Below are 19,266 nucleotides of genomic sequence, written 5' to 3'. Positions count from 1 at the left end.
GTATACATGTGAGTGTATGTTATGAAAATGAAAATGGAAATAAAAAAATATTTTAAAAAAACAATCAGTGTTGGATTGGTATACATGAATCAAAGTAAGGGGGTTTATATTTCCCCTCAAAAATATAACAATCAGGTATACACTCCATTACTATTTGAAGCAGCAGATGCATTCAGCAAAACAGAATTGATGCATACACCAATATATAGTACTCATTCAGTTAAGAATAAGTACTGTACGTACTATATGTGTAGTGTAGTACTTTCTGATCTCTAATTTGTAAAACTGTATTTCAACATTTAAGTTTTCCATTGGTAGTTCATTTAAAAAAAAAAAATCCAAGGTAACCATGTTGATCCAAATGATAAAACAGGGACAGTCCAAAACTGAGTAAGACTTTATATAAAAGGTATGGCTAAACATGAGAAAACACAGAAATAAAATGAGAAAAATTTAGGTAGGTTTTCCTCTCCTTACTTTTTCAGTAAGAAGAAGTGAAAACTAAGAAGTGGAAATTTCCCCTCATATCGGTAGTTTTGGCATGCCTAGTGTGATTTTATATTATTACTAGAGTATGAAATTCATGTGGAGTGCACATTGTATATTGCTAGAAGAAAACAATTTTCATAATCCCTATAGGTTTAGCTATTAAATTTTCTGGTCCCAGGGGAAATATATAATATGATTTTTTGTTTGTTTTAATAACAGGTTTTATAGACGTTTATCTTTCTCTCTTGTCAATATACTGGGATGTTAAGAAGCACAATAACAACTGTGTGTAAAGTCTTAGTCATATTATAACCCTATGAATTAAACTGCCACTAATCATTTCTAGTTTTTCAGGATCCAATATGGGTTGGTCACCAGCACTAGAGATTTAGTCTTCCAAGCTTTTGGACTCGTGCTGGAGCCCATCCTCAGGGAACTTCTCTCACACCAGAAATGTATGCTATGGCTATTCTATGTGTAGGATTTATGTAGTGCCTGGCTATATGGCTTTCTATTAATCGATTGGGGTGTTGATGGGTGTTGATTTATATTTTATCATTTATTATAATAGTCATTTTAATATATTACTGAAATATAAAAATTGCTTTGAAATGCTGAATTGTTTATTCTTTTCAATTCAATACTGCTCACCAACCCCCAAGATTACAACAATATAAAAATGGTATAAACCTGTTTTTTTGAAATACCTTATTTATTAAATTATATTCCCTCTACAACATGTGTCAAACTCGCAGAGTCACGTTGCCATCATGTGACATTTCGTGACGCATTCCCCATTTGCGGAGCTAGGTTGGGCGTGGCCTACAGAGACTGCCAGTTTGACACCCCTGCTCTACCACACTTCAAAGTATGATTTGAATCAAAGTATGAATTTGAATTAAAAACTAAATATGGTTCTCAGTCTGGAAAAGTCTGCATACCTCCGGTATGCCCAAGTATTAGAAAACTGGGATGGTAGTAGCAGGTGGCAAAATAAAGCAACAATTCTAGTTTTTTAAAAACAATTTGGCTTTGGCATGACTGTGGAAAACAGAATGGGGGTTAAATAGATGAAAGGAAGTCTAGAACAGAAATTAAATACATGGATAAATGTTCTGCTCTCAACATTGGATTATCTATCCACAATAATTTATTAACCTCTTTTGTTTAACCCTAAATCTTTTAGAAAACTATTCAGAACATAAGAAAAAGAGAAAAACTCATTTCCTAGATATTGATAGAAGAAATGTGAATGAAACACTGGAGGTTACATTAAAACTTATAGGGATGTGTGTGATTCCCCAAGTTGCAGGTGCAGCATTTTCTAAACTAGGATTTAGAAACTATTAGGAGCACAAAGCTAACAATTTAACGGCCATCTACATTTGCTTAAACGGAAACTTTTCCTATTTGTTGCGTATGCTCCCAAGTATTTGCTTTTTAAATCAGGATTGTATAATTTAGTGCTACTGAATCTATTTCACATTGTTCTTATTTGAGATACTTTGAAATAGTCAATTCTATAACAAGATTCCCTCATCATTACCCAAGGTTTATACTTACTCAAAAGAAAACCCATCGAGCCTGAAAAGAGACAAATTGTACATTGTACTATTAGTAAAAAAAATGTCTACCTGTATACTGTCCATTTATTTTAATTTCCACTGTTAGCTGAGAAACTGCACTCTGAAGACATTTATTAAGAAATCCTAGCTAGATTCATATGCATTAGTAGTCATTGCAATGTGAAAATACTTTATTTTTGCTACATTTGTTCCAACTGTGAAAATAGTACAACTGCAATAGTGAAGACACTTTGAATCTACTTTTAACAATCTTCAACATATACGTTTGATACACTAGTTGAGGTATCAAGCTAGAAACCCAAAGAGTTCTAATCCCACTTTAGGCACAAAGCCAGCTTGATGACCTTGGGTTAGTCACTTTCTGACTAACTATATTCTCAGAATATATATATTCTGATGAGTAATATTTTTCATAAGTTTTGTTCTTTAGTACAGACATTTGAGATTGGGGCTTCTTATACGAGGTCTGCAAAGCAAACTGCTTATACATGACCGCATATTTACTTTGCATATTTTGGATTATGCTAGCACTTTATACAGCTTGAAGAAGATCTAAATGTTTTTGCTGAAAGTAAGGTGCAAATCCCAAAACCGAAGTGCAGTAGCAAGCCAAGGCACAGTTGAAGTGGGATATGGGTTGGAAACACTTACTGGTAATCGGTAGAACTTCCTTTCCTTTTCCTGTTACAATCCATTCCTGAAGAGCTAAGAGAACTAGAAATCAAATCAGTGGGACCAGGTGACATAAAATCACTGATGGTAGAGGAAATGTCCATCCTTTGGTCAGCCATTGGATTGCCTGGAATTATTAAGAGGGAAAAAAGAAACTGAAGGATTATATTAAAAAGTCAATTGTTTCTATAGTTACATAGTCTTTTGTACCCCAATGCTCAGTTGATTTATTATTTCATTCCTTAGCATTCCTCTGCATCAAACAGAAAAGTAACCTGCTACAACAAAACTTCCCAAGCCTGGGTAAATTACCCAAAATGGGGTAAAAGTGTTTTTTCTTTAGGTAATGACACACAAAAACATTACTCAATCACAACAGGGATATTTAAATTGATTTAAAGTGTTTGACCTACATGGGTAGAAAGGACTTTCTGATAAGCAGTTTGGGGTAACAAAGGAGCAAATGGAGAAGCTCTGTGCTAGAAGGAACAGTTAAGAAAAAGTCCCATGCTATATCATGCTCTCCTATATGCTTTTGGGGAGCTCACAAACAAGAGACTATTTATGTCCCAAAGGCTCTAACTATTGACATTGATTATATCTGCTAATGATAGATCTCTTTTTTTAAGAGTGTAATGACAATAGATAGTTGGTTGAGTCAGGGGCCATTCATGTTTCAAAACTGACCTTGGAAAGCACATATATCATTTAAGTCAAAATCAAATTCTCATGCCCTTGGGACAAATGCTGAACACTGATGTACTTTGTAAAATAAAAACAAAAATTAGGTGAACTTGATAAGACTTGTGCTATTCTTTCTATGCAATATTTTAGCTGTCACAAGATTCTTTGTTAATGTTATTCCTATCATAACACAGTATTATGTGATCTAGGATGGTGTCAAGGCTAAAGGTGCCAGACTAGAAACCAGATGATTGTGTGTTCTAATTCTGATTTAGTCATGGAAGCCAGCTGGATGACCTTGAATCAGTCCCTTTCTCTAACCCTAGGAAGAATCCTAGAAAAGAAAGATTTATGAAAAATATTGGCAACAAAAAGGGTGTGGGATGCACCATTTGGTATTATATTTACATTTGACAGGCAAAGATATCGTCTCAACTCCGTATGGAAAGCTCGAGATTTTTATCACAATATTCTGAAGGCGGGACACTCTGCACCATCTGGATCTGGAGAAAGACCACAAGAAGGACAAGACAGACAGCAAACCACACAACTACCAGACAAGATGTAGCATCTCCCCTCCCCGGAAGGGCAAGGTGTTATGGAACAAAGACCTAGCCATATGACTACCAGACGAATGGAAAAATAAGCTAAAAGGCAACAACCTCAACAAGTATTGGCTATCGATCAAGGAGTTACAGCAACAAGCTCAGAAGCCGAGGGAGGAGCTAGGCCAAAGGTTAATCAGGCCATGCAGGAGGCTCTAAAAAAGCTTCAGGTAACCAAAGATGACAACTAAGATTCTAACATGGAATGTCAATGGACTGAATTCCCCACAGAAGAGAAAGATCTTCACTATCTTAAACAGTTTAAGAATGATATAATTTGTTTGCAAGAAACTCATATCAAATCAACTGATCAAAAATATTTGCTTAACCCAAAACTTGGTCAATATTTTGTAACTTCTGCTATGGAAAAGAAAAATGGTATAGTCGTATACTTAAGAAAAGACATCAAAGCTGAGCTAATTGAAGCAGATCCCTTTGGAAGATATATCGCGTTAGATCTAATCTTAGAATAGCAATAGCAATAGCAGTAGACTTATATACCGCTTCATAGGGCTTTCAGCCCTCTCTAAGCGGTTTACAGAGAGTCAGCATATTGCCCCCAACAATCTGGGTCCTCATTTTACCCACCTCGGAAGGATGGAAGGCTGAGTCAACCCTGAGCCGGTGAGATTAGAACCGCTGAACTGCTGATCTAGCAGTAGCCTGCAGTGCTGCATTTAACCACTGCGCCACCTTGGCTCAAGGGAAGGGAAAAAGACATTACTTTTGGGAATTTATGCTCCTAATCAACAGCAAGACAGATTCTATAGAAATCTTCATGCTAAATTAGTACAATGGGACTATAGGTCTTGTATACTATTGGGTGACTGGAACGGTGTGATAGACACTAAAAGAGATAAGAAGACCTCTCGCCCAAATACTAAAATGCGAGCTAAGCTACCCAAACCTTTTTTTGACATGATGGATGACTTTGAATTGAGAGATATTTGGCGAGAAAGAAACGCAGAGGAATATGATTTCACTTTCTTTTCTGATAGACATCAATCCCTTTCAAGGATTGATTTTATACTAATCACTAATGATTTGCTTTCTAGGGTGAAGAAGACAAAGATTGCAGCTAGGGTCCTTTCGGACCATAACCCAGTTTGGATGGAATTGGGAAGGGCAGTGCAGGCAAGAAGGTCTTGGAGACTGAATGAAAACTTATTCAGATATGAAAAGTACATTAATGATTGCAAAAAAATTGTTATCTGAATACTTTGTTTTGAATATGAATAAGGGTACACCTATGGAATTCGTATGGGATGCAAGCAAAACGTATATGAGAGGAGTGCTGATGAATATAAATAAAACACATAGACATAAACAAGGGCTAAAACGAACAAAATTGGAAGAGGAAATTAAGAGGAAAGAGTTGGAGTTAACAATGAATCCAGGTGATTCAAAGGTTAAGGAAGCAATTACCATATTAAAATCTCAATATGACATGTTGATCTCTGACCAGGTAGCCACTAGTTTATTATATGCAAAACACAATACTTTTTGTAACGCAAACAAACCTGGCAGATGGTTAGCTTATCAGATTAGGAAAAAAAGGAAAACTCGAAATATATCTAAACTGATTTATAGAGGGAAGGAGGTGTTTCAACAGGAGGAGATTCAAAAGGCATTTTGGGAATTTTTTACAGAATTGTATAAAGGGGATAAAATTAATGGTTTAGATATAGACAAATACTTAGATAAAGAGAAAATACCCTCAGTTAGAGAAGAGCACAGGCAAAAATTGAACCAACCAATAACCTTGGGGGAAATTTTGCAGGTAATTAAGCAATTAAAGTTAGGGAAAGCACCAGGTACAGATGGTTTGACAGCGGTTTACTATAAAAACTTACAGTTAGAAATGGTAGAACCTCTTAGAGAATTATTTAATAAGATTCAAACGGAAGGTCAGGTGCCTCCATCTTGGAAGACAGCGTTTATATCTTTGATACCCAAAGAAGATCAAGATAAAATTTTACTAAAATACTAGCAAATAGGTTAATGCTGGTTATTCAACAATTGATACACACCGACCAAACAGGTTTTATACAGGGGAAACAGATGAAAAGTAATGTTTGATTAATTATTAATGCATTAGAATATTTGGGAAAGAACAACCAAATTCCTGCTGCGTTCATATTTTGGGATGCTGAGAAGGCCTTTGATCGAGTTAACTGGCAATTTCTGTTGAAGATATTGCAAAAAATGCAGATAGGAGATAGCTTTTTACAGTCAATTAAAGCAATATACCAACAGCAAACAGCACAAATCCTAGTCAATGGAAGTTTAACAGACTCTTTTCAAATTGGAAAAGGTACAAGACAGGGCTGTCCTTTGTCCCCACTATTGTTTATTATAACTTTGGAAGTATTGTTGAATAAAATATGGGGCTTGGATGGTCTAAAAGGGATCAAGATTAGGCAGCAAGAATACAGAGTCCGCGCTTTTGCGGATGATTTGGTCATAATATTGGAACAACCGCAGGAATCCAGTACGGTTTTAATGAATACGATTAATCAATATGGTCAAGTGTCTGGTTTTAAAATAAATTTAGGAAAAACAAAAATATTAGCTATAAATATGAACACTAAACAAAAGGAAGAACTAGGAGGGATGCTAGGATGTGAGGTAGTCAAAAAAGTCAAATATCTTGGAGTTAATATTTTAACCTCAAACGGGAAATTATATAAGCATAATTATGAACCACTTTGGCATAGTATACAGATAGAGATGAAAAAATGGGAGAAATTGCACTTATCTTTGTTGGGTAGGATAGCGGCAGTGAAAATGAACATCTTACCAAAAATTTTATTTCTCTTCCAAATGTTACCTATACTTTAAAAAGATGCGAATCCTTTAGAATGGCAGAAGGGTATCAACAAATTTGTATGGGCAGGAAAGAAGCCGAGGGTAAAGATGAAAATAATGCAAGATGTACGCGAGAGAGGAGGCTTGAAATTACCTAACCTAAAACTATATTATGATGCAGTGGCGCTATCTGTAATTAGTGATTGGACTCATTTAACTAATGACAGAATACTGAATATCGAGGGACACGATCTGGTATATGGTTGGCATGCTTACCTGTTATTCAACAAAAAATTGGATAAGAATTTTAAAAGTCATATCTTAAGAAATGCTTTACTTCGGGTCTGGAAAAAATACCAATATAAAACAACAAGATACCCATGTGGGCAATTCGTAGACATGCAATTGAAATTATGAATATAGCACAACTACCTACAGACAGCTTCTCATTTTGGAAAGGGGGGTACTACAACTAAAATCTTTAGAGGTATTAAAAGAGGAGAAGGTAGTTCAAACATGGTTCCAGTATGGGCAATTACAGGCCAGGTGGAAAATAGATAAAAAAATTGGTTTTATCCAAGTTGAGGATAACTTGTTTAAACAAATAAGAGATCAAAGTTTAATGCATATAAAGAGGATATATAATGTATTAATACAGATGGATTCGGAAACAGAATTAGTTAAAGATTGTATGATAAAGTGGGCTCAAAATATTGAAGAACCAATAATGTTGGATACATGGGAAAGAATATGGGTAAGAAATGTGAAATTTACACAAGCTCAAAACCTGAGAGAAAATTTTTATAAGATGTTCTATAGATGGCATTTAGATCCTAAAAAGCTGGCTTCTATGTATACGAATGTGCAGCCTAAATGTTGGAGGTGTGGTTTTCTCGATGCTACATATTTTCATATATGGTGGACCTGCCAAAAGGTTAAGGCATTTTGGATAAAAATATAGTGGATTATGCAAAATATTTTTAAAAGAAGGATAAAGTTTACTCCTCAGTTATTTTTATTAGGTATATGTACTGACTTTACAGTGGTAGAGACTAACTTGATTCTGCACCTAATAACGGCGGCAAGACTGATGGTGGCGCAATACTGGAAGAAGAAAGACTTGCCTACAACTCAAGAATGGACATTGAAAGTTACAAACTTAGCCGAGATGGCTAAAATATCGGCATATCTTAAAGATCATTCAAATGAGAGATATAAACGAGACTGGAAAAAATGGATTGACTATATACAAAACAAATACGGGACTAAGAAATTTCAGATAGCCTATGCTTAAGATCAGGAATAATTTAAACTGTTCAAAGTTAGTGTAGCAGGAAGAAGCTAAGATCAATGTAGAGATGTTTGCAACCTCTTTTTTTATTTCTTTTTTTCTCAATATATTTTAGACTGTGTTTGTTAAAAATCTATACCGTGTACGGGCTCTGGGAAGTCGGGGGGGAGGTGGGGTGTTGGGGGGAGGGTGGGGGGAGGGGGGATATATACTATGTGTTAGATTTCAATGTAATGCGACTTCACATGTATACTGTTTCTCTTTAATTTCTCTGTAAAAATAGGACAAGTTGAGTACATTGACATATAGTAGAAATACACCAAGGGGAGGAGGAGTGGGATAGAAGAAAGATGGGTAGAGAGGGTGGGAGAGAGGATGGGAGGGAGGGTGAGAAGGAAGAGAGGGAGTGGACTGGGAGAGAGGAGTGGTAGAGGGGGAGGGGAAGTAGGGTAGAGGGGAATGATGGAGGGAAGATAGAAAGTTGGAGGGGGGGGGCGGAAGAAAGAGGTGTATGGAGAGTGGAAGAGGTATATTGGGTTTCTATTTTGGGGGGTATTGTTGACAAGAGGAATTGCTGTGATTATTGTTTAATGTGGTATGGCCCCGGCTATGCACAGTATATATGTGAGTGTATGAAAATGAAAAATGAAAAATAAAAACATTTTAATGAAAAAAAATGGTGTGGATTTTATCTATAGAGTTGCCAAGAGTCAAATCTGACTGAAATATAAATTAAATAATTAGGTTAAAAAGTTCAGTTGATACACTGAAGCTAGGGTAACAGGATTATGATATGAAACACTTTAGGATTTCAGCTCCTTATGAATTTATCACACTTGAAATAGCATAACATGCTCATATTCCTAAGAAGTCTGCCTAAAGCTCTTGGAATGCACTGAGTAATTATTTGATGTCTCTAATTAAGAAATAAAAAAGACAAAACAACAACACATGATTTGTAAGAGAAAGCCAAAGAGGGGGAAAAAACTTTTAAAATTCTAAATAAATTTAAACAGAGAAAAAGTGGGGCAATACAATAAATTGGGACATTTAGGATTCTCTTTTTTGTGAAAGAAAATATGATTACATAGCAGCGGTTAAGTTTGTGGCTTTGCTTTTACCTGTAAGCTTGATCTCTTTAATCCTTGAATCACTTTGCAAAGATGTGCCGGTTCTACCGTTGCCAACGGCAAAGCAACCCAGTTACCTTAACTGTCCTTTCATTTCCTCCAGTCTTGCTCGTCAACACTTTCAAGGTGCCTCTGTGCTAAGAAAACAAATATCATGCTGTCAATTTACTACCGCCAAATCACTGGCTACAATCTTTGACCTTTAAACAAATAAACAAACAAACTAGAATTTCTCTCCATAAATTAAAGCAATCCATATGGTCAAAAGTACAAGACCACCTTTGCTCCAGTTAAAATGAGCCTCAGTTAAGAATCTAATTTTATATGAGTTTCACAGATCCGTGTTAAATTACAGTTGCTTACATATTGATTGCTTTTGCTGACTTGAAACTATGCCAATAAAATCTATTAACTCACTACTAATCTCTAGCTGGGCACTTTCCACATCCAGAAAAAGAAAGAAAAGATATAGAACTATCATGTTTACAAAACCTGTTCATGAAGGAGATTTTGTTTTGCATTACAGAGGAGAGCCTGGGCATAGGAGAACCTTTATCAAATTTAGGTTGGTATTTTCAGGATCTTTCTGCTCGTATTGGAGTTACATGACATAACTCACTGCATGGAGTTAAAGGTGCAATAGGCAGAGCTGAGGTCTTCCATTCATGCAAACAGCTTTTCTTCTCTATTGCTTCCTACACTTAATCTGCACCAAGGAAAAGACTGTTCTGGGAAAATTGCAAAAGGAATCTCCTTCTTCCTGACCATCGACAGAAGAAAATAATCCAAGACAACCAAGTGTTTCACAAAGTAGATGCATATATTCAAACAATCAGATATATGTTTAGGCCAGGGGTGTCAAACTCAAGGCCTGTGGGCCGAATCCTGGCTTAGATCTGACCTGGGGGCCACCCTGGAAACAGTGAAGGACCAGCCTGCAGTGCCACTGCCGGCAAAAACAGAGATCCCGAGCTCCATTTTCAGCTGCGACGGCCTCCTGCAATCCTCTGCCAATGAAAATGGAGCTCCATTTTCACAAGCAGAACACTTGGGCCATCACAGGCGCCGACATGAGTGACGTTGAGCTGGCCACGCCCCCACCTTCCTGAGGTCAAACACAACCGTGATGCAGCCCTCAATGAAATCAAGTTACTTCTCTTACTGAGAAGCAACAGATCCGTGCCTTTTTTTTCCTAAAGGATGCTTTCAAGCACTTCTTTTTTTTCTCATATTCTAGTGTGTTTAGCGTATTTGATATGCATAGTGTATCTTGATGCCACATAATCAATCAATATATTTGATATATATACAAGCTATATGAAAAGTAGCCTGCAATTCATTTTAAGGCAAAACAAAATTGCAATGTCAGATTAACTTATTTTTGTGATCTTAGATCTGTACAAACATGGGATATTTATAAACTTGTATATTTAATGGATTTATAAGGCCACCCAAATGAAACAATGTGACTCCAGGTGGCCCACAACAAAAATAAACAATAAACAGAAGATATAGTAAAATCTTTGCTAGGAAATCCCTGTTTCTCCTCCTCCAGTTTTGTTGAGAATTGTTTTTAAAAGATAAAGGCAGGATTACTAAAATTTCCAAATTAAATGTTTCCCATTACTACCTGGGAGGTCTTCTGAATGCCATAAACACTTACATGAATTATTTTTAGAAGTAACCTTGGGCACTAGTTTTAAAGAGATTAGCATTCCGTGCCTTGCATAATGCATATTTTAGAGACATACACCCTGGCAGCTCAATAACTTCATATGAATTTTGCAAGCAAACATGCAATGCTAACTAACTGCATTCCATAATTACATACTGATACAAAATCTAAAGAACATTCCATTAAAATATGATCTAGCCTTGCTGCCAACACTATTTTCCACTACTCATACTACATTTAAACACAGTTAATTCTAACCCTTCATTAGATTTTATCATATTGGATTTTAAAATAAGTATGATTACTGCCAACAAATACAAATTGAGCCTCCAAGCCTGACATTCTTACTTAAGCTTTACCACTTGTTTATTTGACACACCAATAAAGTAATTTATAGATATTGAATTGAATCCAATCTTTTTGTTCCGGGGAAGAAAAAAAGGGCTCTAATCTGCTTAACTAAGCCTAACGCCGAAGTTCCTTTAATCAATTATTTTCAAATACTGAACAGAAAGAACAATTTATTTCTATTTCCTTTTCCCCTGTAGGACCCTAAAACATAATGTCCTGTTAAGTTGCTCAGTATGAACCCTCATTCAGTACTGGTTCAAAATTATGACAGCACTGAATGAATGGTAATTATGTGCGGTCTCCAAAGTTACAGCAATTGCAGCATCCCCATGGTTGTGATCAAAAGTCATGTTCTTGGCAATCTGCCCACACATAAGACCAGAGGTACTTCAATTCTCCCCAGCTGCTTAACTCTCCTTCCCATCTCTGCCCTTTTGCCCCACTTCCCCCCTGCACTCTGCCATCTTTGCTGGTCCAGCTACACCGCACGCCACTGGCCCTGCTGCTTCAAGCCTAGCAAGAAGGCTCCATGCCTTCTCCAATCAGGACAAGGCCTCATGGGAAGAAGGTTAGTAATGGGAGGAAGAAGCAAAGGATAGCTAGGGGCAGCAGGATTGGCAGACTCACCGGAGTGTAGGGGGGCAGGGAGTGGAGCAGGGGTGGGTTCCGGTTGGCACTACTGCCATTTCACTCATGTGCACGCTTTGTGTGTGCATGCTTGATGCACATGCTTGATGCGCATGCATGCACAGTGCAATTAAAATTGTTCTGTGCATGCACAGAACTGAAAGGCGCCGACAGATCGGGGGCGTGGCAGGCCTGAGTCACTCACTGCCAGTTCCAGCAACCCAAGCCACCAAACCACTACCGGTTCAGCTGAACCAGTCTCAACTAGTAGGAACCCACCACTGGAGTGGAGCACACGGGCAGCTATGTGGCAGAGCAAACAGAATGCAGGGCAGTCAAAGGGAAAGAGATGGGGAGGGGGTAGGCAGGTTGAAGAGTTAAAGGAGGCAATTCCTACTGAGGAGGAAAGCATTGAAGAGGAGGCAGTTCCTACTGAAGCTTGAGGCTGGGAAGGAATCAACCAAGAAATGGTTTGGATTGTGATGGGTCATTGCCTAATGTTAGAGTGGGATTCAGTTAATGAGACCAACCAGGACTGTTGGGATTGCAGTCACTAAGCAATGTGATCACTTGATATCATATTTTACGACCACATTACTTAGCGAAATAAATTCCGGTCTCAATTACGGACGTTAAAGAAGGAATTCTATGACTGAAGAAACAAGGAATGATATAATCTGTTTAGAGCTAGCCTAGCAAGGAGGAGTTAAAGCTCAAATGAAAGATGATATTAACTTTTTTTAAAGTTTATTTTAGAATGTTTTTGTTAAAGATTTATACCCTGTATTGGTTCTGGAAAGTCGGGGGGGGGGAGAAGGTTGGGGGGGTTGGATGGGGAGGGGGGGAGGGAAGTAAATATTTGTAAAAGTTTTTTTTTCAAAATTCTCAATTAAAAAAAAAAAGAAGGAATTCTATTTGAGAGTATAGGTAATCCTTCTTTAATGTCCGTAATTGGGACCATAATTTCTTTCGTTAAGTAATGTGGTCGTAAAATATGACATGTTGCTTAGTGACTGCAAACCCAGCAGTGTCATTATTAAGGAATGAAGTTAAAGAAGATTGCATCAATGAAAATTACTCTCCTTCATCCCCACTGTGTAAGAAATGTCTAGCCTCCAGAGCTTATTCAACTATGGTTCTCACTTATTATTATTCACAGATTTAACTCAAACATCCCATTATCCCATTTTCTCTTTAAAAATTCCCTACAAACCTCAAGTATAGATCATGGATTTTAGCTATAATTCCAAGATTTCATGTAAATTCTCCCACAGCACATTTTTACAGTTCCAAGGTTTCTTCTTTCTGCCATTGTACTGAAGCAATCTATGACATGCATTGAGTACATTGAGCTTTGGCCAAGGCCACACTATAGATCAGGGGTCTCCAACCTTGGCAACTTTAAGCCTGGTGGACTTCAACTCCCAGAATTCCCCAGCCACTTGAAGTCCGCAAGGCTTAAAGTTGCCAAGGTTGGAGACCCCTGCTATAGATGATCAGAGATTTGAATTTTTTTCCCTACAACTCCCAGAATTCCTAGTCATCATTACAGGAAAAATCTATACCAACATGTAACTATTTTATTGTCACTTAAAGTGAAAAATTATATATTTTCCTGTTCTGTCCCCCCCCTTCACGGCTCGTTAACAAACGCAGGCAGGCAACTTAAAAGGAAGTCTTTCTTTATCAGTTTTCAGTTCAAACTGGCTTCGAGCCCAGAAATAACATAAATACAAGTCTCCGACAAGAATGCAAAACAAAAGACTCTTACAAGCACTTCACTTCTTCCACAGTCTTCACGGATCAGGTTTACATGAAACACCAAAGCACTTATCCAAGTGTAACAGGCATAAATCACGATTAATAAGCAAGCAATGTTGTACAAACCAAGGCACGCACGAAGGAACGACGTTGACTCCAGCAACTGGGGCGTGGCAGCATCCGTCCTTTTATCTCCAAACCTGCCTCCCACAAGCCCCAGCTGCATTCTGAATTTTGTATCCCAAAAAGACTCTCAGCAGAGTCACAACATTTTCCCAAATCCAGTTTCAGGTAACCTTAAAAAGTATTATTTCCATGATTTGTAACTTGATAAATTGTTTATAATCTCTGCTGTTTTATTTTAAATGAGGAGGCAACAGTTGTCCATTTTATTGTACTGTAATTAGATGAGATGCTGTGAATAGATTTTTATTCCTCTTGTTTATTGAAGCACTATAAAAAGGGCGTTGGTACTTACCTGATACGCCTCTTCTCATAGTGGGGGGAGGAGTATCCAGGATGGGTTTGACCTTATCCTCTCGTGATTGGTTTGAGTCAGATAAGCTCTTTGGGCTCCGCCCCCTGGAGGTGAGCCTGCCCAGTTTTATGACGAAAAGCTCTCTCCGACTCGTTGCATCATTCACTCCAGACTCTTGATTCAGGTGTTTTTTTTTTTTTTTTTTTTTTTTTTTTTTTTTTTTTTTTTTTGTCTTCAACATCAATAATTAAATAACAATATAACAATGAACATAACACTTAGTTGTACAAACCTAGTCAGGGAGGGACTGGATACTCCTCCCCCCACTATGAGAAGAGGCGTATCAGGTAAGTACCAACGCCCTTTCTCCATAGTGAGGGGGGAGGAGTATCCAGGATGGGACGTACCAAAGCCTGCACGTCCCTAGGGAGGGAGATCCCTGAGACCATATGTCCCCCACTCAGGCCTGTTGAGGCATGGGTCCAGCCCTGTGAACCGCCTGCAACACCCTGCGGCCGAACGAGGCCTCTGCCGAGGCAAAGGAGTCCAACTTATAGTTCCTAACAAAGGGAGAGGGGGAAGCCCACGTGGCTGCCCTGCAGATTTCGGCCAGGGATGCTTGTGTGGCCCAGGCCGTGGATGTGGCTGCACTCCGTGTGGAGTGGGCTGTGATATGATTTGGTGTCCGTAACCCCTGCGATTGGTAAGCAGTGGCAATGCAGGTTCGCAGCCACCTGCCGATAGTGGTGGAAGTTACCTTATTACCCAGGGATCCTGGTTGGAAGGAGACAAACAGGGCTTCGGATTTCCTGTTTGGCCTGGTTCTCCTGAGGTAAATCCTCAGAGCCCTCCTAACGTCCAGAGTGTGCCACTTCCTCTCCAATGGGTGAGAAGGGTCTGGACCGAAGTTGGGCAAAATCAGTTCCCGGGCTCGATGGAAGCAGGAGCACACCTTGGGAATGAAGGATGGATCCAGCCGTAACACCGCCCTATCTTGGTGGAAGACACAGAGATCCTCCCTGGTGGACAGCGCCTGCAGTTCGGATATCCGCCTAGCGGAAGTGATGGCCACCAGGAAAGCCACCTTCAGGGTCAGGAACTTAAGGGAAACTGCTTGTAATGGCTCAAATGGGGCACCCGTTAGAGCGTCCAATACCCTGTGTAAATCCCAGGAAGGGTACCTGTGTACCGTAGGTGGTCTGAGGTTGGAGGCCCCCTTAAGGAATTGCCTGACCATGGGATGGTGTGTCAGGCACTGATTTCTGCCACACGGGAGAACTGATGAGATGGCTGAGACCTGTCTCCTAATTGTGTTAGGAGCTACCCCTCTATCCAGGCCCGCCTGGAGGAAGTCCAGAGCCTGAGGCACCGTAGCCTGGATGGGGTTGGACCCCCGGGAGTTGCACCAAGAGTCAAGGGCCCGTCACGTGGAGCCATAGATGCGCTCTGTGGAGGGCCTGCGGGCGGCCTGGATAGTCCTTATCACCCTGGGGGGGAAGAGGTCTTTCCTCAGGATGCTCCGCTCCACCGCCAAGCGGTCAACTGGCTGCAGCTTCCGCTCCAAGTTGTCCCCTTGGTCCGGATGAGCCAGCCGGCTCTGATGAACCCACCCCTGCTGTATGTTCTGCCCTCAGCGAATGTTGTCTAAATTCATAGGCTATCTGAGGTGCTTCTGCGATCTCTCATAGTCGGGCATCCCATTCTGAGTTTGTGGTGGGTTCTGGCATGGGGACCAGCCTGTCTGACCCTTTTTCTCCCCCCCCCCCCCAGCCATAAGGGTGCTATGATTCTATGGCTAGGATTAGCGCAGAGATATTCAGAATGTAAACACAGACGGAGTTTAATGGGTGGCCACTAGAGTGTAAAGATGGAGTGAGGGGAGCTAAGGCTCACAATAAAGGCCTGCCACAAAGGTAAATTAATAATAATAACAACAAGAACCACAACCACAATAATAATAATGAAATAGAATAAAATACAAAAGGGGGCATCTTCCCGCCTGATAAAACCAAAAAAGATTAAGGAAACGATTGGTCCCTTGCTGGGAGAAGGGGCCCGAAGGTGACAAGCAGCAGGGGTAAGCCGAACTATTTAACTCGTGCTTGGCATCTGTCTTTACCCGAAGGGATAAACAATCCAACCTATCAAAAACAGCATCCCAAATTCAGATTAGGAACCCAAGATGAGACAGGGAAGAATGGCAGCCTGTCTATCTTAGGCAAGGTCCAATTCCCAGGACCGGGTGGGTTACACCCAGGGGTCTGAAGGAGCTGGCGGACAAATTCTCCAAACAACTGAAACTATATCTATCAGAGATCCTGGAGTGCTGGAGAACCACTATAGAACTGCTGATGTGATTTCCCCCCCCCCCCTTCAGAAAGGAAGAAAAAACCGTCTCGAGAGCCCAAGGCCCACATGGGTTTGTCAAAAACACATCATACCAGACTGGCCATATTAGATTACGGTGGCAACCCTAGTGGACCATAGGAATGCCATTGATATAGTTAACTTGGACTTCAGCAAGTCCTGATAAGGTAGACCATAACCTACTATTAGGTAAGTAGAAGAATGTGGGTTAGACCTAGTCACCCCAGGTGCCTTGGTAACTGGTGTACCCACCTGTACTCCTCAGTGGAACTGCCTCTTCATGGAGGGAAGAGTGCAGGGAGTCTCCCAAGGTCCAGTGTTGAGCCCAGTACTCTTCAACATCTTCATCAGTGATTTGAATGAGGGTGTTAGGTGTGTAAGCTAACATTTGGGATAGCAAAATATATGCCATGATAGTAGTACTGTTCCTTTAAGAACTGCTGTTATCTCAAGCGGTCATAAGAAGGAGCCGGAATGACTGTTAGCTCTTTGTTTGTTAACAGCTGATGAGGGGGGGGGGGTCATCAGGTTAGCAGATGAACCCCCGGCTGGCCGGAATAGCCAACACTTCAGAATACAGGCTAAAGCTACAGAAGGATCTTGGTACCCTTGAACATTGGGCACTACCTAGGAAAATGGGATTCAAGGAAGTAATGTTCTACCTTTAGGCAATGAAGGTGAAGTGCACAGGTACAGGATACCTTGCTCCACAGTAGTAACTGTGAAAGGGATCTTGGGAGTCCTAGTGGACAACCCCTTTAATGTGGGTCAGCAGTGTGCAACCGCTGCCAGGAGAGCAACACAGTTTTTGGCTTCATAAACAGAGGACTAGAATCAATCTCCCGTGAAGTGTTAATCCCACTTTTTAAGGTCTTGGGAGGCCACACTTGGAATTCTGCACTCAGTTTGGTCCCCATGATGTAGAAGAGATGTGGAGACTCTTAAGGAGAGTGCAGAGAAGGCAACAGGGGATCAGGGTACTGGAGACTAAAGCCTATGAAGAACGGTTGCAGGAACTGGGTAGGTCTAGTCTACTGGAAGGAAGGACTAGGGGAGACGTGATAGCAGTGTTCCAATATCTCTGGGGTTGCCACAGAGAGGAGGCTGCCTGACTATCCTCTAAGGCACTTGAGTGCAGAACAAGAAGCAATGGGTGGAAACTAAACAAGGAGAGAAGCAACCTAGAGCTGAGGAGAAATTTCATGACAGTTAGAACAATTAATCAGTGGAACAGCCTGCCTCCAGACATTGTGAGAGCCCCAACAGTTTTTAAGAGGCTGTTGGGTGGCAATGACAATAGCAATAGCAGTTAGATTTATATACCGCTTCATAGGGCTTTCAGCCCTCTCTAGGTGGTTTACAGAGTCAGCCTAATCAACCATAGGAAGCCATTTGTCTGAGATGGTATAGGATATCCTGCCTGGGCAGGGGATTGGGCTAGAAAGCCTGCAGGTTCCTTCCCATTCTGCTATTGTATTGCATAGTATTGTATTGTATTGCATTAGCCGTTTGCCTAGTCACCCCCACCCTTGGAAGGTCTTCAGTAACCTGATTGGGGGCTCCGTTGGGAGCTGCACTTTAGCAGCTGGGCTGAATATTCTCCCCCCCCCCTGCGTTTTTCCAGGCTGCAGCGGGCTGCCGGCTTGGGATTAACAAAACAAAACACAGTTTTTGCTACTGGGGCCAGTAAGCCTCTCGCCTCTCCCGTTCTGTCTCCTAATTAAGGGAGAGTTTTCTTAAGGGGGAATCAAGAAATAGCCATGACAAACAGAGCTTGCTGGATGCCGGTCAGCCTCTCGCCCCCCCCTCTGTCTCCTAATTAAGGGAGAGTTTCCTTAAGGGGGAATCAAGAAATAGCCATGACAAACAGAGCTTGCTGGATGCCGGTCAGCCTCTCGCCCCCCCCTCTGTCTCCTAATTAAGGGAGAGTTTCCTTAAGGGGGAATCAAGAAATAGCCATGACAAACAGAGCTTGCTGGATGCCGGTCAGCCTCTCGCCCCCCCCCCCTCTGTCTCCTAATTAAAGGAGAGTTTTCTTAAGGGGGAATCAAGAAATAGCCATGACAAACAGAGCTTGCTGGATGCCGGTCAGCCTCTCGCCCCCCCCCCTCTGTCTCCTAATTAAAGGAGAGTTATCTTAAGGGGGAATCAAGAAATAGCCGTGACAAACCCAGCTTGCTAGGGATGTCGATCAGCCTCCTAATTAAAGGAGAATGTTCTTATGGAGGAAGCCTTCTCCTGTTACTTGGCAGCCAGAAAGGTAGGGGGGGGGTGGTTCTTCCGGCTTGGGGGGGGGGTTGATCCACCACCTGCCTCTTTAACTCCTTTTTGCCCTTTGCTGCCTCCCTCGCTCTTGGCTAATGCCTCTGCGATCGGCTCTCACCTTGTAGGTCTCCTCAAGTGGTGGTTGTTGTCCTGCCGGCCTCCTGAGCTGCTGGGGGCCGCCATCTTGGCCACGTGGCTTCAAGATGGCCCCCGGCTCCAAATTCAAAAGGCTCCTCTTTGCTGGAGCACATGGGAATGGCTTTTGCCTTTTCAAGCTTGCCATGCGGTTGCCGCTCATCTCCCGCAGCTGTTTTAGAGCCTTTCCGGCTCTCACCTTGTCCACTGGTGATAGCTGCCAGCACAGGTTTTCCTTTTTTAAAAAAAAAAAACCTCGTGGCTGAGGGGAGCGGAGGAGCGCTTCTGCTCCTGAGAAGCCTCTCATCAAGGGCTGCCTCTAGGAGGCATGTGTGCCCGGTT

The 19,266-nt window shown here is 40.9% G+C and overlaps 1 protein-coding gene across 6 annotated transcripts in view; it reads right to left on the bottom strand.

The window, feature by feature from the left end:
- Window positions 1-19,266, bottom strand: part of BMAL1 (basic helix-loop-helix ARNT like 1) — a 75,389-nt gene that overhangs the window by 36,374 nt on the left and 19,749 nt on the right. For 3 of the 6 annotated variants that reach the window (XM_014068638.2, XM_014068640.2, XM_014068639.2), the window contains exons 2-4: window positions 9,257-9,402; window positions 2,727-2,874; window positions 2,053-2,073 (exon numbers count right to left, since the gene is read on the bottom strand). In XM_014068638.2, coding sequence (XP_013924113.2) covers window positions 2,053-2,073; window positions 2,727-2,866 — 161 coding nt within the window. In that variant the 5' untranslated portion in view covers window positions 2,867-2,874; window positions 9,257-9,402. Of the gene's footprint in view, window positions 1-2,052; window positions 2,074-2,726; window positions 2,875-3,839; window positions 3,935-9,256; window positions 9,403-19,266 lie in introns of all 6 variants that reach the window. The other 3 variants (XM_087718227.1, XM_087718233.1, XM_087718234.1) reach the window with 2 other exon arrangements.

The sequence above is a fragment of the Thamnophis sirtalis genome, unplaced genomic scaffold (assembly GCF_051295495.1).
Source record: "Thamnophis sirtalis isolate CommonGarterSnake01/CBP01778 unplaced genomic scaffold, rThaSir2_p1.2 scaffold_1, whole genome shotgun sequence".
NCBI lineage: Eukaryota > Metazoa > Chordata > Lepidosauria > Squamata > Natricidae > Thamnophis > Thamnophis sirtalis.
The sequence above is the reverse complement of the archived record's forward strand: the minus strand, read 5'-3'. Positions and strand labels throughout refer to the sequence as shown.